Source organism: Heliangelus exortis, chromosome 2, assembly GCF_036169615.1.
Source record: "Heliangelus exortis chromosome 2, bHelExo1.hap1, whole genome shotgun sequence".
Classification (NCBI taxonomy): Eukaryota; Metazoa; Chordata; class Aves; order Apodiformes; family Trochilidae; genus Heliangelus; species Heliangelus exortis.
The window spans coordinates 22,164,475-22,182,304 of record NC_092423.1 but is presented as its reverse complement, the minus strand read 5'-3'; the positions used below and the strand labels follow the sequence as shown (position 1 = coordinate 22,182,304).

General features: G+C 37.9%; 1 protein-coding gene across 10 annotated transcripts in view; it reads right to left on the bottom strand.

Moving 5' to 3' along the window:
- The window catches only part of ADAM22 (ADAM metallopeptidase domain 22), a 125,200-nt gene that overhangs the window by 32,889 nt on the left and 74,481 nt on the right, over positions 1-17,830 (bottom strand). For all 10 annotated transcript variants that reach the window (XM_071735178.1, XM_071735174.1, XM_071735177.1 and 7 more), the window contains exons 6-16: positions 16,753-16,816; positions 16,016-16,085; positions 12,611-12,681; positions 11,293-11,367; positions 9,708-9,779; positions 8,514-8,680; positions 6,811-6,895; positions 6,285-6,375; positions 4,513-4,564; positions 2,572-2,671; positions 209-280 (exon numbers count right to left, since the gene is read on the bottom strand). In XM_071735178.1, coding sequence (XP_071591279.1) covers positions 209-280; positions 2,572-2,671; positions 4,513-4,564; positions 6,285-6,375; positions 6,811-6,895; positions 8,514-8,680; positions 9,708-9,779; positions 11,293-11,367; positions 12,611-12,681; positions 16,016-16,085; positions 16,753-16,816 — 919 coding nt within the window. The remainder of the gene's footprint in view (positions 1-208; positions 281-2,571; positions 2,672-4,512; positions 4,565-6,284; positions 6,376-6,810; positions 6,896-8,513; positions 8,681-9,707; positions 9,780-11,292; positions 11,368-12,610; positions 12,682-16,015; positions 16,086-16,752; positions 16,817-17,830) is intronic.

Genomic DNA, 17,830 nt, shown 5'->3' with positions numbered 1-17,830 from the left:
ACTACTATTCTTCAGAATTTATGTGGTGATACGATAAAGAAGCTAGCACATATTGTGTTAAACATGATGGAAAAAGGTAAAAAATTAATAATCCCTCGCCACAGGACCTTAACATTGTCTGACTTCCTCCTCTTAATGTTAACAGCACTGATGGCCAGCACCACATCCTGGAGAATCCAGTTGCTAAGTTAAAGCACACCAGGCTTACCGCTATTGTCCCACAGTCACACTCTTCCCCATCTTCCACAAAGCCATTGCCACATTCTGGAGGATCCAGAAGCTGCAGGGCAAAATGAGAAATCAAAGAGGATGCCCTCCTAAGGGAATCATTGCCATATTTATTCTGTACAACATGCTTTTTAAGCTAGCATTCTAAATTCATTAACCAATATGCAGTACTCCACAACTCAGGAAGAAGCAGACTAGAAGTACAAACACAACCAATGTGACAGAAGGAACAATGTGTGAATTAATTCAGTGATACCGAAGAGTCACATTGTGTCTTTGGTGTAAGACTGACATTTTTACAGAAGATTCAGTTTGAGCAGAAACCACAATTGAAAGCACAAGGTACGACAATAAAAGAACAAATTTAAAGCAATCCGGTATTTTCATTATCATCGCAGAGATCAGAGCGAAGAGGGCTGTGTCCCCAGTTGATGTCTCCATCATACCTTCTGAAGGAGTAGTCATATAGTCCCTTTGGGACCTCATGGCTCAGAAATGCAGTGAGAGGAAAGGGGATGTTTCTTTGTCAATTTTTGTTGCAGTTACATTTTTTTTCTCTCACCTTTTCTCAACCCAAGTTGGGTGCTTTTAGTAGTTTTCCCTAAGTATGTGTCAGCAGCAGATGGAAGTATAGCTGGTGAGGCTTCCTTTCTTTCCCTTCAGCCACCCCACTAAACTGTAACATAAAACTTCTAAATCTGTGTATTTGAATTAATAATTTTGTTTCCCTGAGGCAAAATTATTTTACCATTTTTCACACAGGACCCATGCTATATTAACTTATAATGGATACCTATACCCTGTTCTTTGCAGCTTCATTGTTTCTGTTTTCCTTAGATTTCTAGAGGCAATTTTTCACAAATTAATTATTTTTTTCCTTGAGTATAACAAAACATACAAATACTTTCATTACATAAATAAGAAGGCATATAAGGATGTCACCAACACTAGGACTTGGCAAATTGTCCTCCAACTTCTCCAATTAAACTAGGATCATTCTAGAAGCCAGTCTGCTTATGAGCCACCTGCACAAGTACATGGCTCCTGGAGCTGCCTTTCTGCCACTAGTCCACAGGATGGAGCATCATCCTCCATACTTCACTGTGCCACAAACCAGCCTGAGGCTTATGTGCTATTATTAGATGCCCCTATTGAAAAGGAAATGTGACTGCAGCATGAAATGAGTATGTAGAATGTTAAATTAAATGTAAGCAAGCAATTATCTTTTAGAATTATTAAAGAGTTGTTAAAACTGTTTCCTACATATTTTTCCAGACATCTTCTTTAATATCTCTCAGTGTGCTGCACAATACAGAAAAGTAGACAGGATTAACAGAGGGTCCTGCCTTAAAAAATCGGGACAGTTTGCTGCAGTACATAGGGACAGCTAAATATGAAAGAAAACATTAAAATCAAATTGGATAACTTTTCCCCAAAAGCCATATAACTCATCCATTCATTTGAAAATGAGCATATGCTCAATCTGCCCCACAAGTCACTGATATAATTTCAGGATCACAGCTGATCTTACAGTGGAGCAATGTCAAACACTGCACCTTGTCCTATCAGTTTTCCCTTATGTCATATTTTTTGAAAAGAAAAAGTAAGTTTGTGTTTCACCACCTTTGCTGGAAACAGATGCCTTTGACAGCCTTGTGAACCAGGCAGACATCTGTTGGCAAAAACTTAAAACCAACCCAAACAGCAATGCATGAGAGTCTAAATCACACTGGCTTCCTTCCTAACTTTCACATTTCCACGTCAGTAGAAAAAAATTATAAATCCTGTCAATCTAAACTGAGAGTAATTATTTCTTTCCAATTGACAGATGTGTAAACAAACATAATCACTAAAACAAACCCAAATGAGATACACTATGGAATCAATTCAAAACTAATGAGATGGGTAAAAGCGAGCTTCTAAAATGCAGGTGCGTTTTAAAGTATGAGAAATCTTATTAGTGGATTCAGTGCTTTCTCTCCACTTTTAATAACATTCTTCCATAAAAAGGAGACCTTTGAGAAATAACCAAACTCATCCAGATTTGATGACTTTTCTTCTCCACTCTAGCATTTATTGAAATTCTGTGGTCATCAGAACATCCACTTTTTCTCAGCCACTCTAGGTGGAATGTGCATCACTCCAGAACTGACTTTCTCTTCTACATCTGTGACCTCAGTGACCAAATCTTTTTCCTAAATTGCCTTTCTGCCTCAGCCTCCAGAGAACCAGAAATATCAGAATTATAAGGGTTCTTTTTTCCCCAATATTGCCATTTTCATTCTTCTTGGTTTCATCTAAGTTACAAATTGAAAAAATACTCAATAATAAAGTAGTGCTTACTTTGGTTGGTTTATTAAAAAGGCAGGCTCCCCCTCCATTGTTTAAAAATTCATGATATTCTTCAATATCACATTTGGAGAACTTGCTTGGAAGGTAATACCTGCACAGGAAAAAGGTGGCAGGATTATTTTCTGTAGTGCTTTTTATACTATATTTTCTTTTTTTCAAAATAGGAGGAAAAAAACAATGTTACACTAGAAAAAATAAAAAACCACACTGGTTCAGAATCAGAATTACTATCTGCTATGTTATCAAATTTGTAAATCATTTAAGTAAGTGAAAAATAATTTTCAACAATGACACAGAGCTCATGGAAAGTGAATCTAAAACATTTCACTCATTTATTTCATGCTAAACACCACAAATTGTATTACACAGCATGTAATTCTGGCATACATGTTTCACTAACTGGCCTGATCTCAGTATCTCGTTCATTTCTTCCTATACATACTATCAGAGCCAAAAATGGATAATTAGTTCATTTCCTTCTTAGATGAAATTGCTCTCCTGACACTTTTATTTCTATATAATAGAGTTATTCTATTAAAAACATTCTACAAAGATAGCTAACATTTTGGCTTCCCTGTTTCATGTGTCCCAGTGAATAAATTTAAATAAATTTCATTCCAGTACAGAGTGCAAGCCTAAGGCACAGTGCACCACCTAAAAACAATACAAAGCAGAGAATCTTTGCATGGATCCTTTCCACAGGGAAAGAATTTCAACAAAGTAACTTACATGATCTCCATATTTAGGCCATTAGTCATGAAAGTATTTATCTTTCAAGCAGATTTTAGAGTCTCAAGGGCTTTCCTGTATCGGCTTGTAACTGGATAAAAAATATTAGAAAAAGTGCTATACAAAATAATCCTGCATTGCCAGGAGTGATGGCTTTCAAAGAATGGTTGGTCTTTTCCAACCTTAGTGTTTATGATTTAGGTCTAAAGAAAACAGAGAAAGTGGGATTCACCATTCTTCATCACTAAGGTATGTGAATACAAGCTGTTTTTTTGTATACCTAAAAGACCATTAGCTGAGGAATCACTTTTACCAGTGATGCTGGTGATGCAGTGATGCTTCTCAGATTGACTTTTTAACATACGAAAAATCAGAAAAATCCTACCTAATATGTTTTTTGGTAGATAAGGTGAAAAAGCCACTTACTCACACTTCCAAAGAGCTTTCCATAGGATATGCTTCTTTTTTCAAAATTGTTTTGATCACAGAGCAATTGCAAAAATTTGCAAGTCAATTTGAAATTACTTTTAGAAGTACTGTCTATGTCTAAGAGTAGGTTAACGTTTAATTCATACAGATGAAAAAGACACATCTGTAATAGGAAGAATTAAGGTCTGAATACACATTGCAAATGAATAAATTTAATCTAGCAGCAAATATTTTCTGATTTACTCGTCTTTAGATAAAATCTCTCCAGTGATGTTATATATAAGCATACTCAACCTCTGTCCAATGGGAGCAGCTTTCCTAATATTATTGTACAAACTGGAGGATAAAAGGTGACAGATCCAGATGAAAGGCTCCAACAGAAAAGCTGAAAATGTGACATACTTAAGAAATTTGATAATAGTATTTCAGGAATTAGGATGTGTCATTGTTCCCACAAGTCAACAGCAAACTTGCAGGAGAAAAGAAGCTAAGTATGCTTCTACTACTCTGCAATGACCCAGCTTGTCTGTTGAACCCAGAGCTTTGTGAGTTAGACCAGCAGTCACTGAAAATCCTCACATAATAAAATCCTCTTAATAATCCTCTCTCATTCACACACTTCTTTCAAAGTCTTTTCTACATATGTTGTACAGTTAATACTGAACTTTTTGAAAAGTGATTCAGAGAAATATTTTGCTAAGCCACAAAAAGCAAACATTTTTACACCTTTATGTCATTGTATAGACACAACTTTCCTCTAGTGAAGTGCCTTACCCTGTGTCTCCCATTATGCATCCAGACCACGTGTCCTCACACTTACACTCACCTGACAACAACAACAAAAAAGAATTTACATCTTGAGTCTTATGAGTCCAAAATAATACATTTCTTATCAGAAGACACACTGGAGTCAATTCCATTTCATATTAATTTATATTAATTTATTATAACAAATTTAAAAGAATAACTTACTGGTATATCTTTTTTAAATGTATCAACATACACTGACAAACCTTCTTTAAAAATTATCCACAACTCTATGAAATCCTGAGCTTCAAAAACAAGTCCTGTTTTCTTTTTTTTCTTCCTTCTCTTAAAGTGGTTAGAGGAAACAGCAGTGACAGCCTCCAGCACTTGAAAATTGTGAGACAGTTCCCCCATATTCTCCCGTACCATGATACTTAATTCCCAAATTTTCAGAGTTAAAAAAAAAAAAACATTTTCACCTTTCTTCTAACTTTTAATTTCTCTTCTACTATTATCCTAATATGACACTGCATTTGAAACTGTTCCATATGACATCCTGGTCTCCAAACTGACAAGAAATGGATTGGGCAGATGGAGATCACTTGGTGGATAAGTCATTGGTTGGATGGCCACACCCGGAGAGCTGTGGTCAATGGTTCAATGCCCAAGTGGAGGCAAGTGACAAGTAGTGATCCTCAGTATTGGGACCAGCACTCTTTAACACCTTTTTTGGAGATGTGGACAGTGGGATAGAGCACATCCTCAGCAAGTTTGCTGACGATACCAAGCTGTATGGTGTGGTTGACACCTTAGAGGGAAGGCAGGCCATCTACCTACCCTACCATCAGGGACCTTGACAGGCAGGAGAGGTGGGCCCATGCCAGCCCAATGAGGCTCATCATGGAGAAGTGCAAGGTCCTGCATCTGGGTTGGTGCAACCCCAGGCACAAATGCAGGCTGGGGGGCTAATGGATCATAGAATCATAGAATTTCTCAGGCTGGAAAAAACCTTCAAGATCATTGAGTCCAACTTTGCCCCAACCCTATTCCTGATGACCCAAAGCAGATCATGGACAGAGAGCAGGCCTGAGGAAAACCAGCAGGCCAACCACATCCTGGGATACATCAAAAGAGGAATGGGCAAGGGACGAGATTCTGTCCCTCTACTCTGCTCTAGTGAGACTGCACCTGAAATGTACAGCTTTGGGGCCTCCAGCAAAGGAAAGATATAAACCTGCTGCAGAGGGTCCAGAGAAGGACCACAAAGAGGATCAGAGGGCTGGAGCACCTCTGCTATGAAGACAGACTGAAGCAGTTCACATCCCTGAAGTGTTTAAGGCCAGGCTGGATGAGGCCTTGTGCAACCTGGTCTAGTGGGACACTGGATCTTGATGATCCTTAAGGTCGCTTCCAACCCTGTTTTATGATTCTATGATGGAGGAAACTTTTGCTTGGAAAAAACCTCACCAAACGATAACCCAAACCAAAAATGCATAAATGCTCTGAAAACACAAGCCAGTACAGCAAGATATTAGCAGCTTTTTTTCTCTGCTGTCCCTCCCTTCTCTGCCTGCCTCCCTTCCCCACACAACTGCCCACAAGTTATGGACAGGGAGATATCACAACATTTAAACAGAAGAAAACTAATGATATGTCAGTCACTTTGGCTTATTGAAAGAAAAATCAAATAATTCCAATATACTGAGAAACATGAGGAAAAATAAATATCAGATATGCTGTTAAGATCCTCTAACTTTCAAGATTTTCTCTTGACAGAGTGAAAAAGCAAACAAACTTACCACTTATAAGTTTTCTTCTGTCTGAGAAAATGCCAATGTTTTGAGCCAAGGTCTGTGCTAGAGTAACTGCCATTAAGTCTGGCTTTCCAAACTGAAAGAAATTAACAAGGTAGGAAAAGTAATCAGTTAAGATACAGGTATCTCAGATACAAGTGAAGGTTTTCTCATTCAGCAAGAGGAAAAATCACATGCACAGTGTTACAGTTCTTACTTCAGAGCAGCTGGCCAAGTGAGAAAAACTGTCTGGCTTATGGACAAGTTAGGTAAGATAGAGTCTGTTTCTTCCTTGCTGTTCTGGCTGTAAGTATGAATGCCAGGATAATGCAGAATCTGCTGAAAAGTGAATTTGACTCCATATCTGACTTTATTCACTCACCACTCTTCACTGGCAGACCCCTTCCAAAGAGCTGCATTGAAACTCTGCACCAGCAAAGCATGAAGATATTTTGAGGAACGTGTCTGTGCCGATAAATTCTGTGCAGATAAATACCCACTACTTTTTGCTCATCCCAGTATCCCCACCTACCTCATTCACACCTCCGCCTTTAAGCAAGGAGCAGATTCCACCAGTGTGGGCTATACCACTCCGACTGCTCTGAAATCGACTTCCCCTTTGACAAGAAGAAAAAGAGAAGAAAGTTTACCCTGCTCAGCCTGTGAGTTTTACACCTACCCATCCCAGTGTTTACCCTTATGATTTTCAAATCAGACACTGGCATTTGCAAATGCTGGCTGCAAACTACGCAAAACAAAATAAGAAAAACCAGATAACCACTCATAAACCTCACATGACAAATTATCTCCAGAAAAGTTACACCATCTTTGCTTCTCCTTCTCAGACTACCTAATATAAGAAAGCATTAAGGGATGATTTTCCCAAACTACCTGAATCTTACCAGCCTTTTGTTCATTGACATACTACTACAGCAAGTAACTACAGCACATGCCACAGACAGAGTGTAGGAAAAGCCACCATGCTGCCATCACACAGGTGACTACTCAAAAGACATGTACCTAACTGGGCAAAGTTGATGTAGCAAAACTCACACTCTTGTATGAGTGGCTCTCTGATGAAAGCTCCCTATAACTGAAGTCAATCTTATCCAAGGGACAGATGCACTCTGAGCCTAAATCTAATAAATCCAACATGAGTGCTGTGCTATGGACAGCACTGGAATTAGCATTACAGGGGTAGCCAGAATCCAAGTCACAGAGCAAATGGGACCCTCTTCATCCTACCCCATCCACAAGCATTCAGGAGAACAAGACTTCAGTCCACAAACCTTTCAATATCACCAGAGAATGTACATGAAGGGTGTGAGAAAACTTAATGCCTATTTTACAGCGGAAGAACTGAGACACAAAAAAATGAAATCTGCAAGCATCACTTGTAGTTCTTACTAGTTCTCTTCACAGAAGTCAATGACATTAATTAACCACATGCAAAAATTCTGAGAGGGTTGGCACTGGGATTTGGTACTCTGCCACCACACCAGTCAGGAAAATGAGGTGTCTAGGTTAGGTCTATTCATACAGGCTCCTACAAAAGTCTGCAGAGAGGGATAAAGACTCCAACAGAGCAATTCAGCTAGCCTGTCTCATGGGGATCAAAAATTTCAGCCATGAACATCCCCTATATTTTGTAGATATATTGTGTCATATCAACCTTATTTCCATAACCACTAAGAGATTTCTAGAAAAATAACATTCCTCCCAGCTTCTTCTTACAGCATATTTCTCAGGAGAACAAACTGTTTTGAGAATCTGAAGCACTTCAGTAATCCTGCAGCATGAGGGTCATCCAACAATGTAAATCAGGCCATAGTGCTTTTCAAGCAGGAAGCTTCATTAGTTTCAAAACCAATGTTCTGCTTTTAAATAATACAACAGGGCTGTCCATGCTCTACTGCTGAAAAAGCCAGCTCCTGAGCTGGAACCACACATCACCTTCCAGGCATCTGTGCTTGCAGAGTAGGTAATTGCACAGAACAAGCCAGGATGCAAGCACATGCAGTTCAGGCTTAGGATGTTAAAATGAGTGTGAAGCCTCTTGCAGCACTGGCAGGCAGTTTGAGTGTTAACTTTTTCCCACCACCCCATCAGAAACATTTTTTTTCCTAATTATTGTGGATAACACACACAAAAGGAGATGCATCAGCCGCTTGTGATAAGCAACCCCCAAGGAAACAAACAAAAAAAAGTAATAAAACATCACACAAAGTTACGTACGAAAAAAGGTGAACTGCGTCACTTTTCTCTCTGATAAAATCCCTTCTATATTTCATAAACTCACGTAGGGTCACCAAGGGGTTTTCAGATATCGTGAACTTGTTATCAGTAGCCCAGGTTTCCATGGCAACCAATACTATCCTGGTGTTAAGTTGTTCTTTATATATCTAGTACATTAACAGAACGAACAAATACATTATGTCAAATAGAATAACGGTGAGTTTTACTCTCTTTTTGCAATGGATTGCATTTTTACATAATTACTTAGATTGTTCTAGCACACTTTAGGTTCTCCCAGGCTATTTCATATATCTTAAAAACAACAAACACATATGAAAATGAAGTAAAATCTACATGCTAGGCTAAATTTTTCAATCAACTCTTTCAGCTTGAAAAAAGACCTCTTGCAGGTCCTACACAGGCAGAGGTGCATAGAAGGGAGATGGAACTTTTGGAAAATTACTACAGAACTATTCCAAATAGTTGACAGATTTACAATCAATTAGTCTTTTATAGCATCCAGCTCACCCCCGAGACACATGAGGGTTCTCGTATGCAAAGAGTGATCTATGAAGTTTTCAATTTTATACAGTTCTAAGGAGGATTTCGGGTCATACGGGCTGAATCATGAAAAAAAGGGACAACTTTTCAACGATGGGGGTTAATACACCATACCAAATACTTTCAAGAGTGGGAATCCAAGTCTTCTTTTTCCAGCAATACTTTTCTGGGATGAGGTGCAAGAGCCAGCAACTCATCTGATTTAACATCATAAATACAATCTATATAATCCACCTGTATGTCTCTGTCCCTGTTATAACTTCTTTACTCAAATGTACTTTTTCCTGGAGAAATTCTAGTGCAGTCTGATTTCAGATTGTCTTTTGTGTTTCAGGTTGTCAATATAGGGATCCAGTATTAAAAACTGTCATATCTAATTGTCATATGCTCTTTAAAACGCAGACTCAAGGGATTGATCCAGCAGGATATTTAAATGTTCAAAACCACAAAAAACCTCTAATGCTTTATGTTAGACAAAGGATTTATAGGTAGCTGGCTGTGGTTCTGGATGAATATTTGTGATCTTCATGCATGTGATTTTTAGGTATGCCATGATAACTCCTGCATCTATAGGCAGGAGAATCATATGATTTATCTCACAGGTAAATGAAAATTTAATCAAGTGATACGTACTAAATCTGCCATGTTCACAACTGATTTAGCATAGCTGTTTGTGTGGCCAACTGACAAGCGGTGCTTTTTACACTGCAAAACAAACACAAACAAGTTACATATACATATACAGAGAAAAATGAGCTCCATTTCCAAACAAGCACAAACTAAGAAGCAACTACATCAACAGTAAAACCCCTGTGCAAGGTTTGGCTCCTCATGCTGGATGTAATGCCAATAAGCTATGCATTAGGTTGCTCAGAAATGCACATTACTGATATTATTCACAACAGCTGTTTTGGCAATCTATTAATTCCTGTTTGGAATCTTTACTTTTAAAAATGTGACAGGAACAGGAACATATTATTATCAGCATAACTTCCATAGCTGAGCCTCCTTTACAGACGTTACCCTAAGAGTGGTCACATCCCCGTTTTGAACTATCAGACTTTGTACTTTTTTCTGTTTTCTCTCTAAAGCAGCCTTCTGAATTTCTTCATGTGCAATTTCACACTCCCATGATGCCACTGCTTCAAATCACTTTAACAATCAGATTGCAATGACATCTTTACTGAAATCTGTAGCACAGTTCAAAAAAGTTGACACTGAAGATAGCTGTCTGTGTACTGCTACTTGTAGGAAAAATTAGGAAATATTGTCCATGGGGGGAATCAACCCTGAGAGATAAGGTCCCAGTGAAAAAACTGTAGCTTCAGGTCTTCAGGATCAAAGACAGTGATACTAATTTAGGCAATTCTGCATCCAGTATTGTCTGTTTTAACTCAAGAATTTACTGTTATAATCACTAAATTTAACTGATGGAGGAGTATGCTGTTAGAAGGACAGTGTCAAATGACAGTGGAACATTTTTTGTACACTCTGCTGTCTATTTTTGCCAACATGAGAGAAGCTCTACAGTACATGAAAGGTAGATAAAGCCATACAGAATCAATAATCAACTAATGTCCCCGGATGAAGTGGCACCACCAGCCTCTGAACTTTATCCAGTTGCTTCAAGATTGAATCCTATCATTTGTGTTTGATACCACCACATCTTCAAGAAATACACTGTCTGGATTTGAAAACTGCAAGTGATGGAAAATTCACCATTTCCTTTGATATTCCTTTCATTAATTAATAGTCATCTTTACTAAAATAAGTGTGTGTTTTTCTCACTTGAACGAGTCTGGTTTCCCTTCAATACACTAATCTTTATTATGTCTCTTTCAACTACATTCAAGAGCTGGCTATATTATTCCATTTAAAGTATACAAGCTTAACAAACTAAATTTCTCTGTATTCATTTGGACGTTCCAAAACAATCTGGCCAGCCTATATCACATTAACATGAGTAACTTTATGATGAAAAGCTTTAATTCATGACCGTTCTTTCTGATACTCAGGCCAGGTTGCACTCTTGGTGAAAATATCTTGCAACATTCAGAAGCAACTTCATCAATGGTTAATAAGACAACAACCTCTTCTCTTAAGGACATACTGAATTTATTCTGGGCATATATTGTTCTTTATTGTGGTCATTTATGGACCAGTTAAGACAATTTGATGTTAATGATAACTGTAAGATAATGAAGTGTATCAGTCTTACCATTAGGTGATCATTTACAATCATTAACTCAATGTATTTTGTTTCCTCTTCAACATTATGTGGAATTTGATGAACCTATGGAGAGAGTACAGGTGTAAGAGATTCTAGAAGAGCACAGACAGAATGCTACTGGTAACTAGAAATGGCTTCAGAAACTAAACTTCTCATACATACAACTTTTACATTGTCTTAATCCTAGTTTCAGATATTGATGAAACATCTGGTGCTCAGCTACATTATTTTAAAAAATTCTTTCACCTCCACCAGGACACTTACATGACCTTAAGCAACGAAATCCTGCCTTTCAACCCATCTAATACCGAGTTTAGTTTTTTTAAAAGAAAGAGAATCCTCGGTGGGGCCTGTATCTCTAAAAATAGCTTGTGTCAGCTATAAACTGTTTTTTCCCCACAGAGAAAGGGATGCCTCCTGCATTCTTCATGACAAATCTCCGTAACAATTATCCACACACTGATCGATTTACACAGTGAATGCAATACTCACCTCCTTTTTATGCTTACTTTGCATTCAGAAACATTTACAACTGTGCTTCTTCATGGTGTCCTTGTTTTCTCAGGTTTCCCAAGAGAGCTATTGCATCATTATGACTTAAAAATGCAGAGTAATGGCTATTCTATAGAAAAGTAGCAAACTACCTGATATAAAGTAAGACCCTCAAGAATGACTTCTGGAATTTCTGCAATAGCTTTCTCACTTCTCTTCTGTCTCTGAAAGGCTGCATTAATTAGAGATGATACTCATCTTCCCTTCTCACTGTTTTCAGTATTTTGGTTTTGCCTGCATGGTTCAGCCACTCTGAACAGGCTTTGTTTCGACCTATACCCCCATTTGAGCCCCATTGCAAGCACACAAAAAACTGCTTCTATCTTTCCAGAGTACAAACATGTTAGTGGCTCCCCCACTTCAAATAACAGGAAATTAATTCTCAGTTTAAAGTATTTATTTTAAATCAAAGTCAAGAGAGAGAAACCAGTCAGTTGTCACCATTGCAACATAAAAGATATTTGTAAATGACTCATCAATTGCGAGTTTCTGATAAAACTCTATACTCAAAATGAGAGAAACTATTTTAGCTACTTTTCATTTGCAATTTAGCACTCTTCAATAGGTAGTCAATATCCAAGAGAACCCAAGAATGTTTTACCAACATTAAATTTCTCTTTTACAACAGCTGTATTGATAATCAAGACCTCATGCAAAATTAGCAGCAGCAGGTCTTCATCTGGACAAACTAATTCAGCAGACACAGAACAAAATTGATGTTACATTACTTGCAAACAAACGTATTGGCACATACCTGCCTTTTACTTCTTTTGTGTCTTGGCTTTACAACAAACTTCGGTGACGTAGCATTCATTTGCCAGAACTCTAAGTAGAAAAAATAGGCAAATACATTGAATGTTTACAAGAATATAGCCCAACAATTAGTGACCCTGATGCCATCTGACAGTACTATGGCATTTCTCCACATAGCAGATGCAGTAACAACTCATTTTTTCGTGTTTCCAGCTACAAAAGAGGCAACATTACAGATGCTTCCCAATAACAGGGTTCTTAATAAAAACCCTACTAGTGATAATCTGGGTCTCCTGAAACAGATGATCTGTGGGTGTCATGCTTCAGAAAGCACAGCAGGTGTTCGATGCCAAAACTTCACCAAAAGTGTGCATGCAATATTATTAGCACAGTGCTTCCTTAGAGCAAACCATATTTTCAGGAATTCAGCAGACATTCACAGAGCTCTCATAATAACTACCTAAACTACAGAAGGCAGAATTAATGCTTTAAGATTATTATATTCACAAACTGAAACAAGTTAGAGTTGGGAGAAGCCTTTAAGATTTTGGCAATGCACGCTATCAATATAGTATTCCTTCTTAAATGACTAATCAGAAAAACAGAGTAGTTTATTCTCTTCCCAAAGCCCTTTTACTAAATCTATTACTAGCCACTCACAGAAAAGGACACATAAACTAAGCAGAAGTCAATACTTGTGCTTACCCTTGTAAATATCCCAAAGATTCTTTTCCACCAATGTATCATAGTACCATAGAATGGCTAGGGCTGGAAGGGACCTTAAAGATCATCTAATTCCATCCCCCCTGCATGGGCAAGGGCACCTTCCACAAGATCAGTTTGCTTCAGCAAACCAGCCTGGCCTTGAACATTTCCAGGGAGGGGGCAGCCACAACTTCCTTGGATAACCTGTTCCAGCACCTCACCACATGTAGATTCATGGCCCTGCCTCACATTTCCCTGTACAACAGAAATCTCTTTCCTTGTCTTGTATGAAAATGTTTACTATTCACATAACCTCGAGAAGACATAATTTTATTTTTTTTTTTTGAGATGTGTAAATTAAAATTTGCACTTGCTTATTTTGCAGTATGTCTTTTTCTCTTAATTACATTGCTTCCATTGTGCTTTCTGCAGCTTTCTACATCCTTTCAGTCTCCAGAAATTGAAGATTGTTTTCAGTATTCCAGAGTGATTTATCAGTCCTGTAGAGAATTAGACAGTACTATAGGAGCTGCTCAAGCTAAGGGACTTCCAGTTCACACACCTTTGTAAACAACTTTTGGTTGTGTTATAAAGTCCTGAACAGTTACCAGTTCATTTTCACTGGTGAGACAGCAAAGTTTCTCACAACTCCACCTCCCACCTGCTGTACATTAACTGAGCAATTTCTGCACAAAATTCAATCAATAGGATTAAAGACAATGCTGACAGGAATTTGACAGGGCTGCTATATCAGCAAAACCTTAAAACATCAAGCTGAATTGCCCATCTGTCAAAAAAATACTAGGCGTAACTGCTCATGTTAACCAGGAGTAGCTAGTTACTGGCAAAAACCAGGAAAGCAAAGTATGACTAACTAGCATTGTCTTGGCTAAATCTTGACGACTACACTGCCATTTTGGTATGTGAAGTTTGCAGCTGTCTTCCTATGGAGAAGCCTGGACAATCATGGGCTCTTTGCTCAAAACATTTTCATGGTTATACCGGTGCACTTGAGGATTTTCTTTATAAAAAGGACCTAACATAAATTAAATCACATCCAAATGTTCCTATTTCTTGCTTAGATACCTGCAGTCTCTAGAGCTCACAATGATGAGAAACTAAATCTTGACCTTTTTGCTACAAACTTGTTTTATTATGCTTTACATATGTCAGCTATTTCAGTCTCTGTTCTAGTGCCACACAACCGGCTCTTGACCTGTCATTTTAAGTTTTAAATCATCCTTAAGGACAGTGGTAAAAATATAACTTTTCAATCAATAAAACAATAATTTGCAGTATATATAGAGAGTCTCAGGTAACTATCAGCAAATGCAATTGTTTTACCCACCATGGGAATCAGACATCTACAGAGGGGAATGATGCAGCCATTGACGTTAACACATTAACACTGCACTATAACTCACAAGCTGGATGAATTTACACAGGGGTCATTTCCAGCCAGAGAGCCTCGGGCAAAACAACAAGACCAGAAAAATCACAGGAAATGCAGACAGCTGAGAAAACCTAGCAGAAATTTTGATGTGAAATGTTATCTTGAAAAAGTGCAATGAGGATTAAAGTGACCTCGAAAGAAAAGGACATCTGTTATGCATTATCTGGAAAACAACACCCCCAATAACATAGTGCTGTCTAAGACCATGCCAGGGCACTATATGTCTCAATTCAGATTGTGAAAAAAAATACAGTCTACTGAATTATGAAGTCAAATGTCCTAAGCACGCCAAGTCATCCATCCAAGCTTTCCTTATTTAAAGTTCTCATTACCTTGTCAGGCCATTGCAAAGTACAGTGTTGTTTATTCTTTTCTGTAATAGCTTTCTTTTATTCTTTTTCTTTAATACTGAGGGAGCAAAAGAATGTAGAAAGCACATTGCTATCAAACTGTGCTATAATGGTGTGTGGTTTTACTATCACTTATATTGAGTAATCCTTATTACTTGATTTTTCTTTCCTTTCTGACATCAATACAGAAGATGATTATACACCAAGTCCATTCCTAACATAGTGCTGAGTGGAAATCTTAGCTTACACACAACACTCTTAAAGATAAAAAGAAAATCTTTACATCAATAAAAATCTCTTTAGACTGAGCAAAGTGATAAATCTGAGTGTAGTAAGGAATACAAGAAATACTGATGACATAACCTGGCACAGTGTTTGCTGATAATAATTCTGCTGTAGTACTTAAAAATATAAATCACAACTATTACCATTAGCAATTAATTACAAGAAAATACAAGATGACAGCACTTTCCAGACTGGCAGACAAGAAGCAGTGTCAAGCAGAGACACCAGTGGGGTATCATGTAAGGAAGGAAGCAGATAGGACATAGTATGCAGCAGGGTTGGGGGTGAAAAACAGAGCTCCTGTGTCCACAATGAGAAGGGTGGGAAAAAAGGAGGTGGTGCAGACTGCTCTCAGCCTCTGGAGCTATGGGTATACATGGAGGATGATTTAAAGACAGAGATAAATTTAATAATCTCAGACAATGAAAAATGGTGGGATCCCTAATGAGAATATAATCTATTACATCTACTGAAACTTTCACTTCAACCTCAGAAACACGTTTCCAAATAGTTTTACAAAAACAAGTGTAAGCATGTGGGAGAGCAGACTGTGAATTAAAGCTTATTTCACCATAAATGGGCACCTAAGGTCATTAATATTAAAAAATCATACCAGATGGCAGGTCATCCGAAGGAAACTCAAACAACTTGGATTTGTAAACAGAGTGAAAATGGAATTCATCCTGAAACAGTAAATAATTGCATGTATTAAACCTGGATAGACTAATCCATCTCATGAGCATTTAACAAACAGTTCCAAAGGTCCTCATTATCCCACACCTACAATAATAAACATAGAAGTTGCAAGGCACAATTACTCTACAATCTTCTCCTTTTTCACACTGTGATATGATTGCTAATGCCACATTTAATTATTGTTTGTTTGAAATAGCTGAGTGAATCAAATGGAGTGGCTGAGCACACTTAGAGCTAGGCTTAAGAAAGCTGCCCAGGGAACATTGGAGAGCATCATAGGAACTGCTGAACTGGAGCTGACATCAAACCAGGAAAAGAGGGAGAGATGTAAAGAATTCAGAGAGAATAGTGCCAGAGAAGAGGACAGGGCACTTAAGACTTCTGCTGGCTCCAAGAGACCTTCATCACCCTCTGATACTGCACTGGTTTACACCAAAGCATACATATACAAATATACCACGGCCTAATTTTTGCACTGCCTAATTTTTGGAAGTCAGTTTTTGTGTGTGGTGATGGGGATTCACAGACTAGGCAAATGAGCTGGGAATAAAGATATGCAAATTTGGTCCTAGAGCCTTATACCTACCTACCCTGTGCCCATGAGTGTCTGTATTCAACAAACAACACAGCAGCAGTACTATAAGTTCAACTTACATCTGAAGTGTAGTTTTCATCTGGCTCAATAAGGTAAGTATGATTTCCATCATAGAACATCCCACTGTCAAGAGCAAGAAATGTAAATACTGATTTAATAAAAAAAATACGGGTGCAACATGGAAGTAATTTTAAGAATTTCAAATATTTTCAAAATTTAATTATAAAAGGAAGCAGTTCATTCTGAAGCAGTCTTTTGTTTCTTTACTTCAGAAGGAAAGATATGCCGTCCCGTGGTGATATAGATTCTTCTTTCTTCCTCAAAGCTTCTCTAGAAAACATATAAACACCACAAAAACTGGCTAATTTAGACAACTGAATATCCAGTTCAGAACCCTCCCTCCTATGCAAGAGAGACCTACCTGCAACAGATAAATAAGGGACTAATGTTTAGAAACAGGCATATTTGGAACATGCACACACCTTTTCCCCAAATAAAAGCATTAGTGAATTGAACTGATGCTTAGGTTTTCATGTTTTGGGTAACTCCTCAGTAATTTCATACAGTACCAAGGGCATAACGGGCTCTTTTGGGCACAGAGGGCTATTTTGGGCATTTCAGCAATAATAATTATGACAGATGGTCTTTTCTTTTTTGGAGTTAGTTTAAGTTTCTATTTCTAGGAAACAGTAATGACTACATGCATTATCATATCAATACAGACGTTATATGCTGTGCATGACAAAGAGATAGGAAGCCTCATCAGACAGGCTTCCAACATGTTGCAGTGAAAATAGATGCAAATCACCAAGTCTCCTGCCATACCCATGGCAAAGTACTCACGGCGTCTTTCTTAAGAGGCATAAAATCTTCTAAACCACAGAAATCTGAAGGTCATTCATAGCACCCTGCTATGTATCTCAGGAAATGTGCCACTTTGTTTGCTCACACTCACTCTATCACCGATTTTCCGTATTAAATTCTGACACACAGTTCAACTCTAAACAAAGAACAAACTGAACTATTAAGGCTCTCTTAAGAGATTAAGATAGTCTGACAGTAATACTGCATACTTTTGCATTACCATTCGAATGTTGAGTAAAGGTGAAGTCCATTCCTGCAAGGATGTTTTCTAAT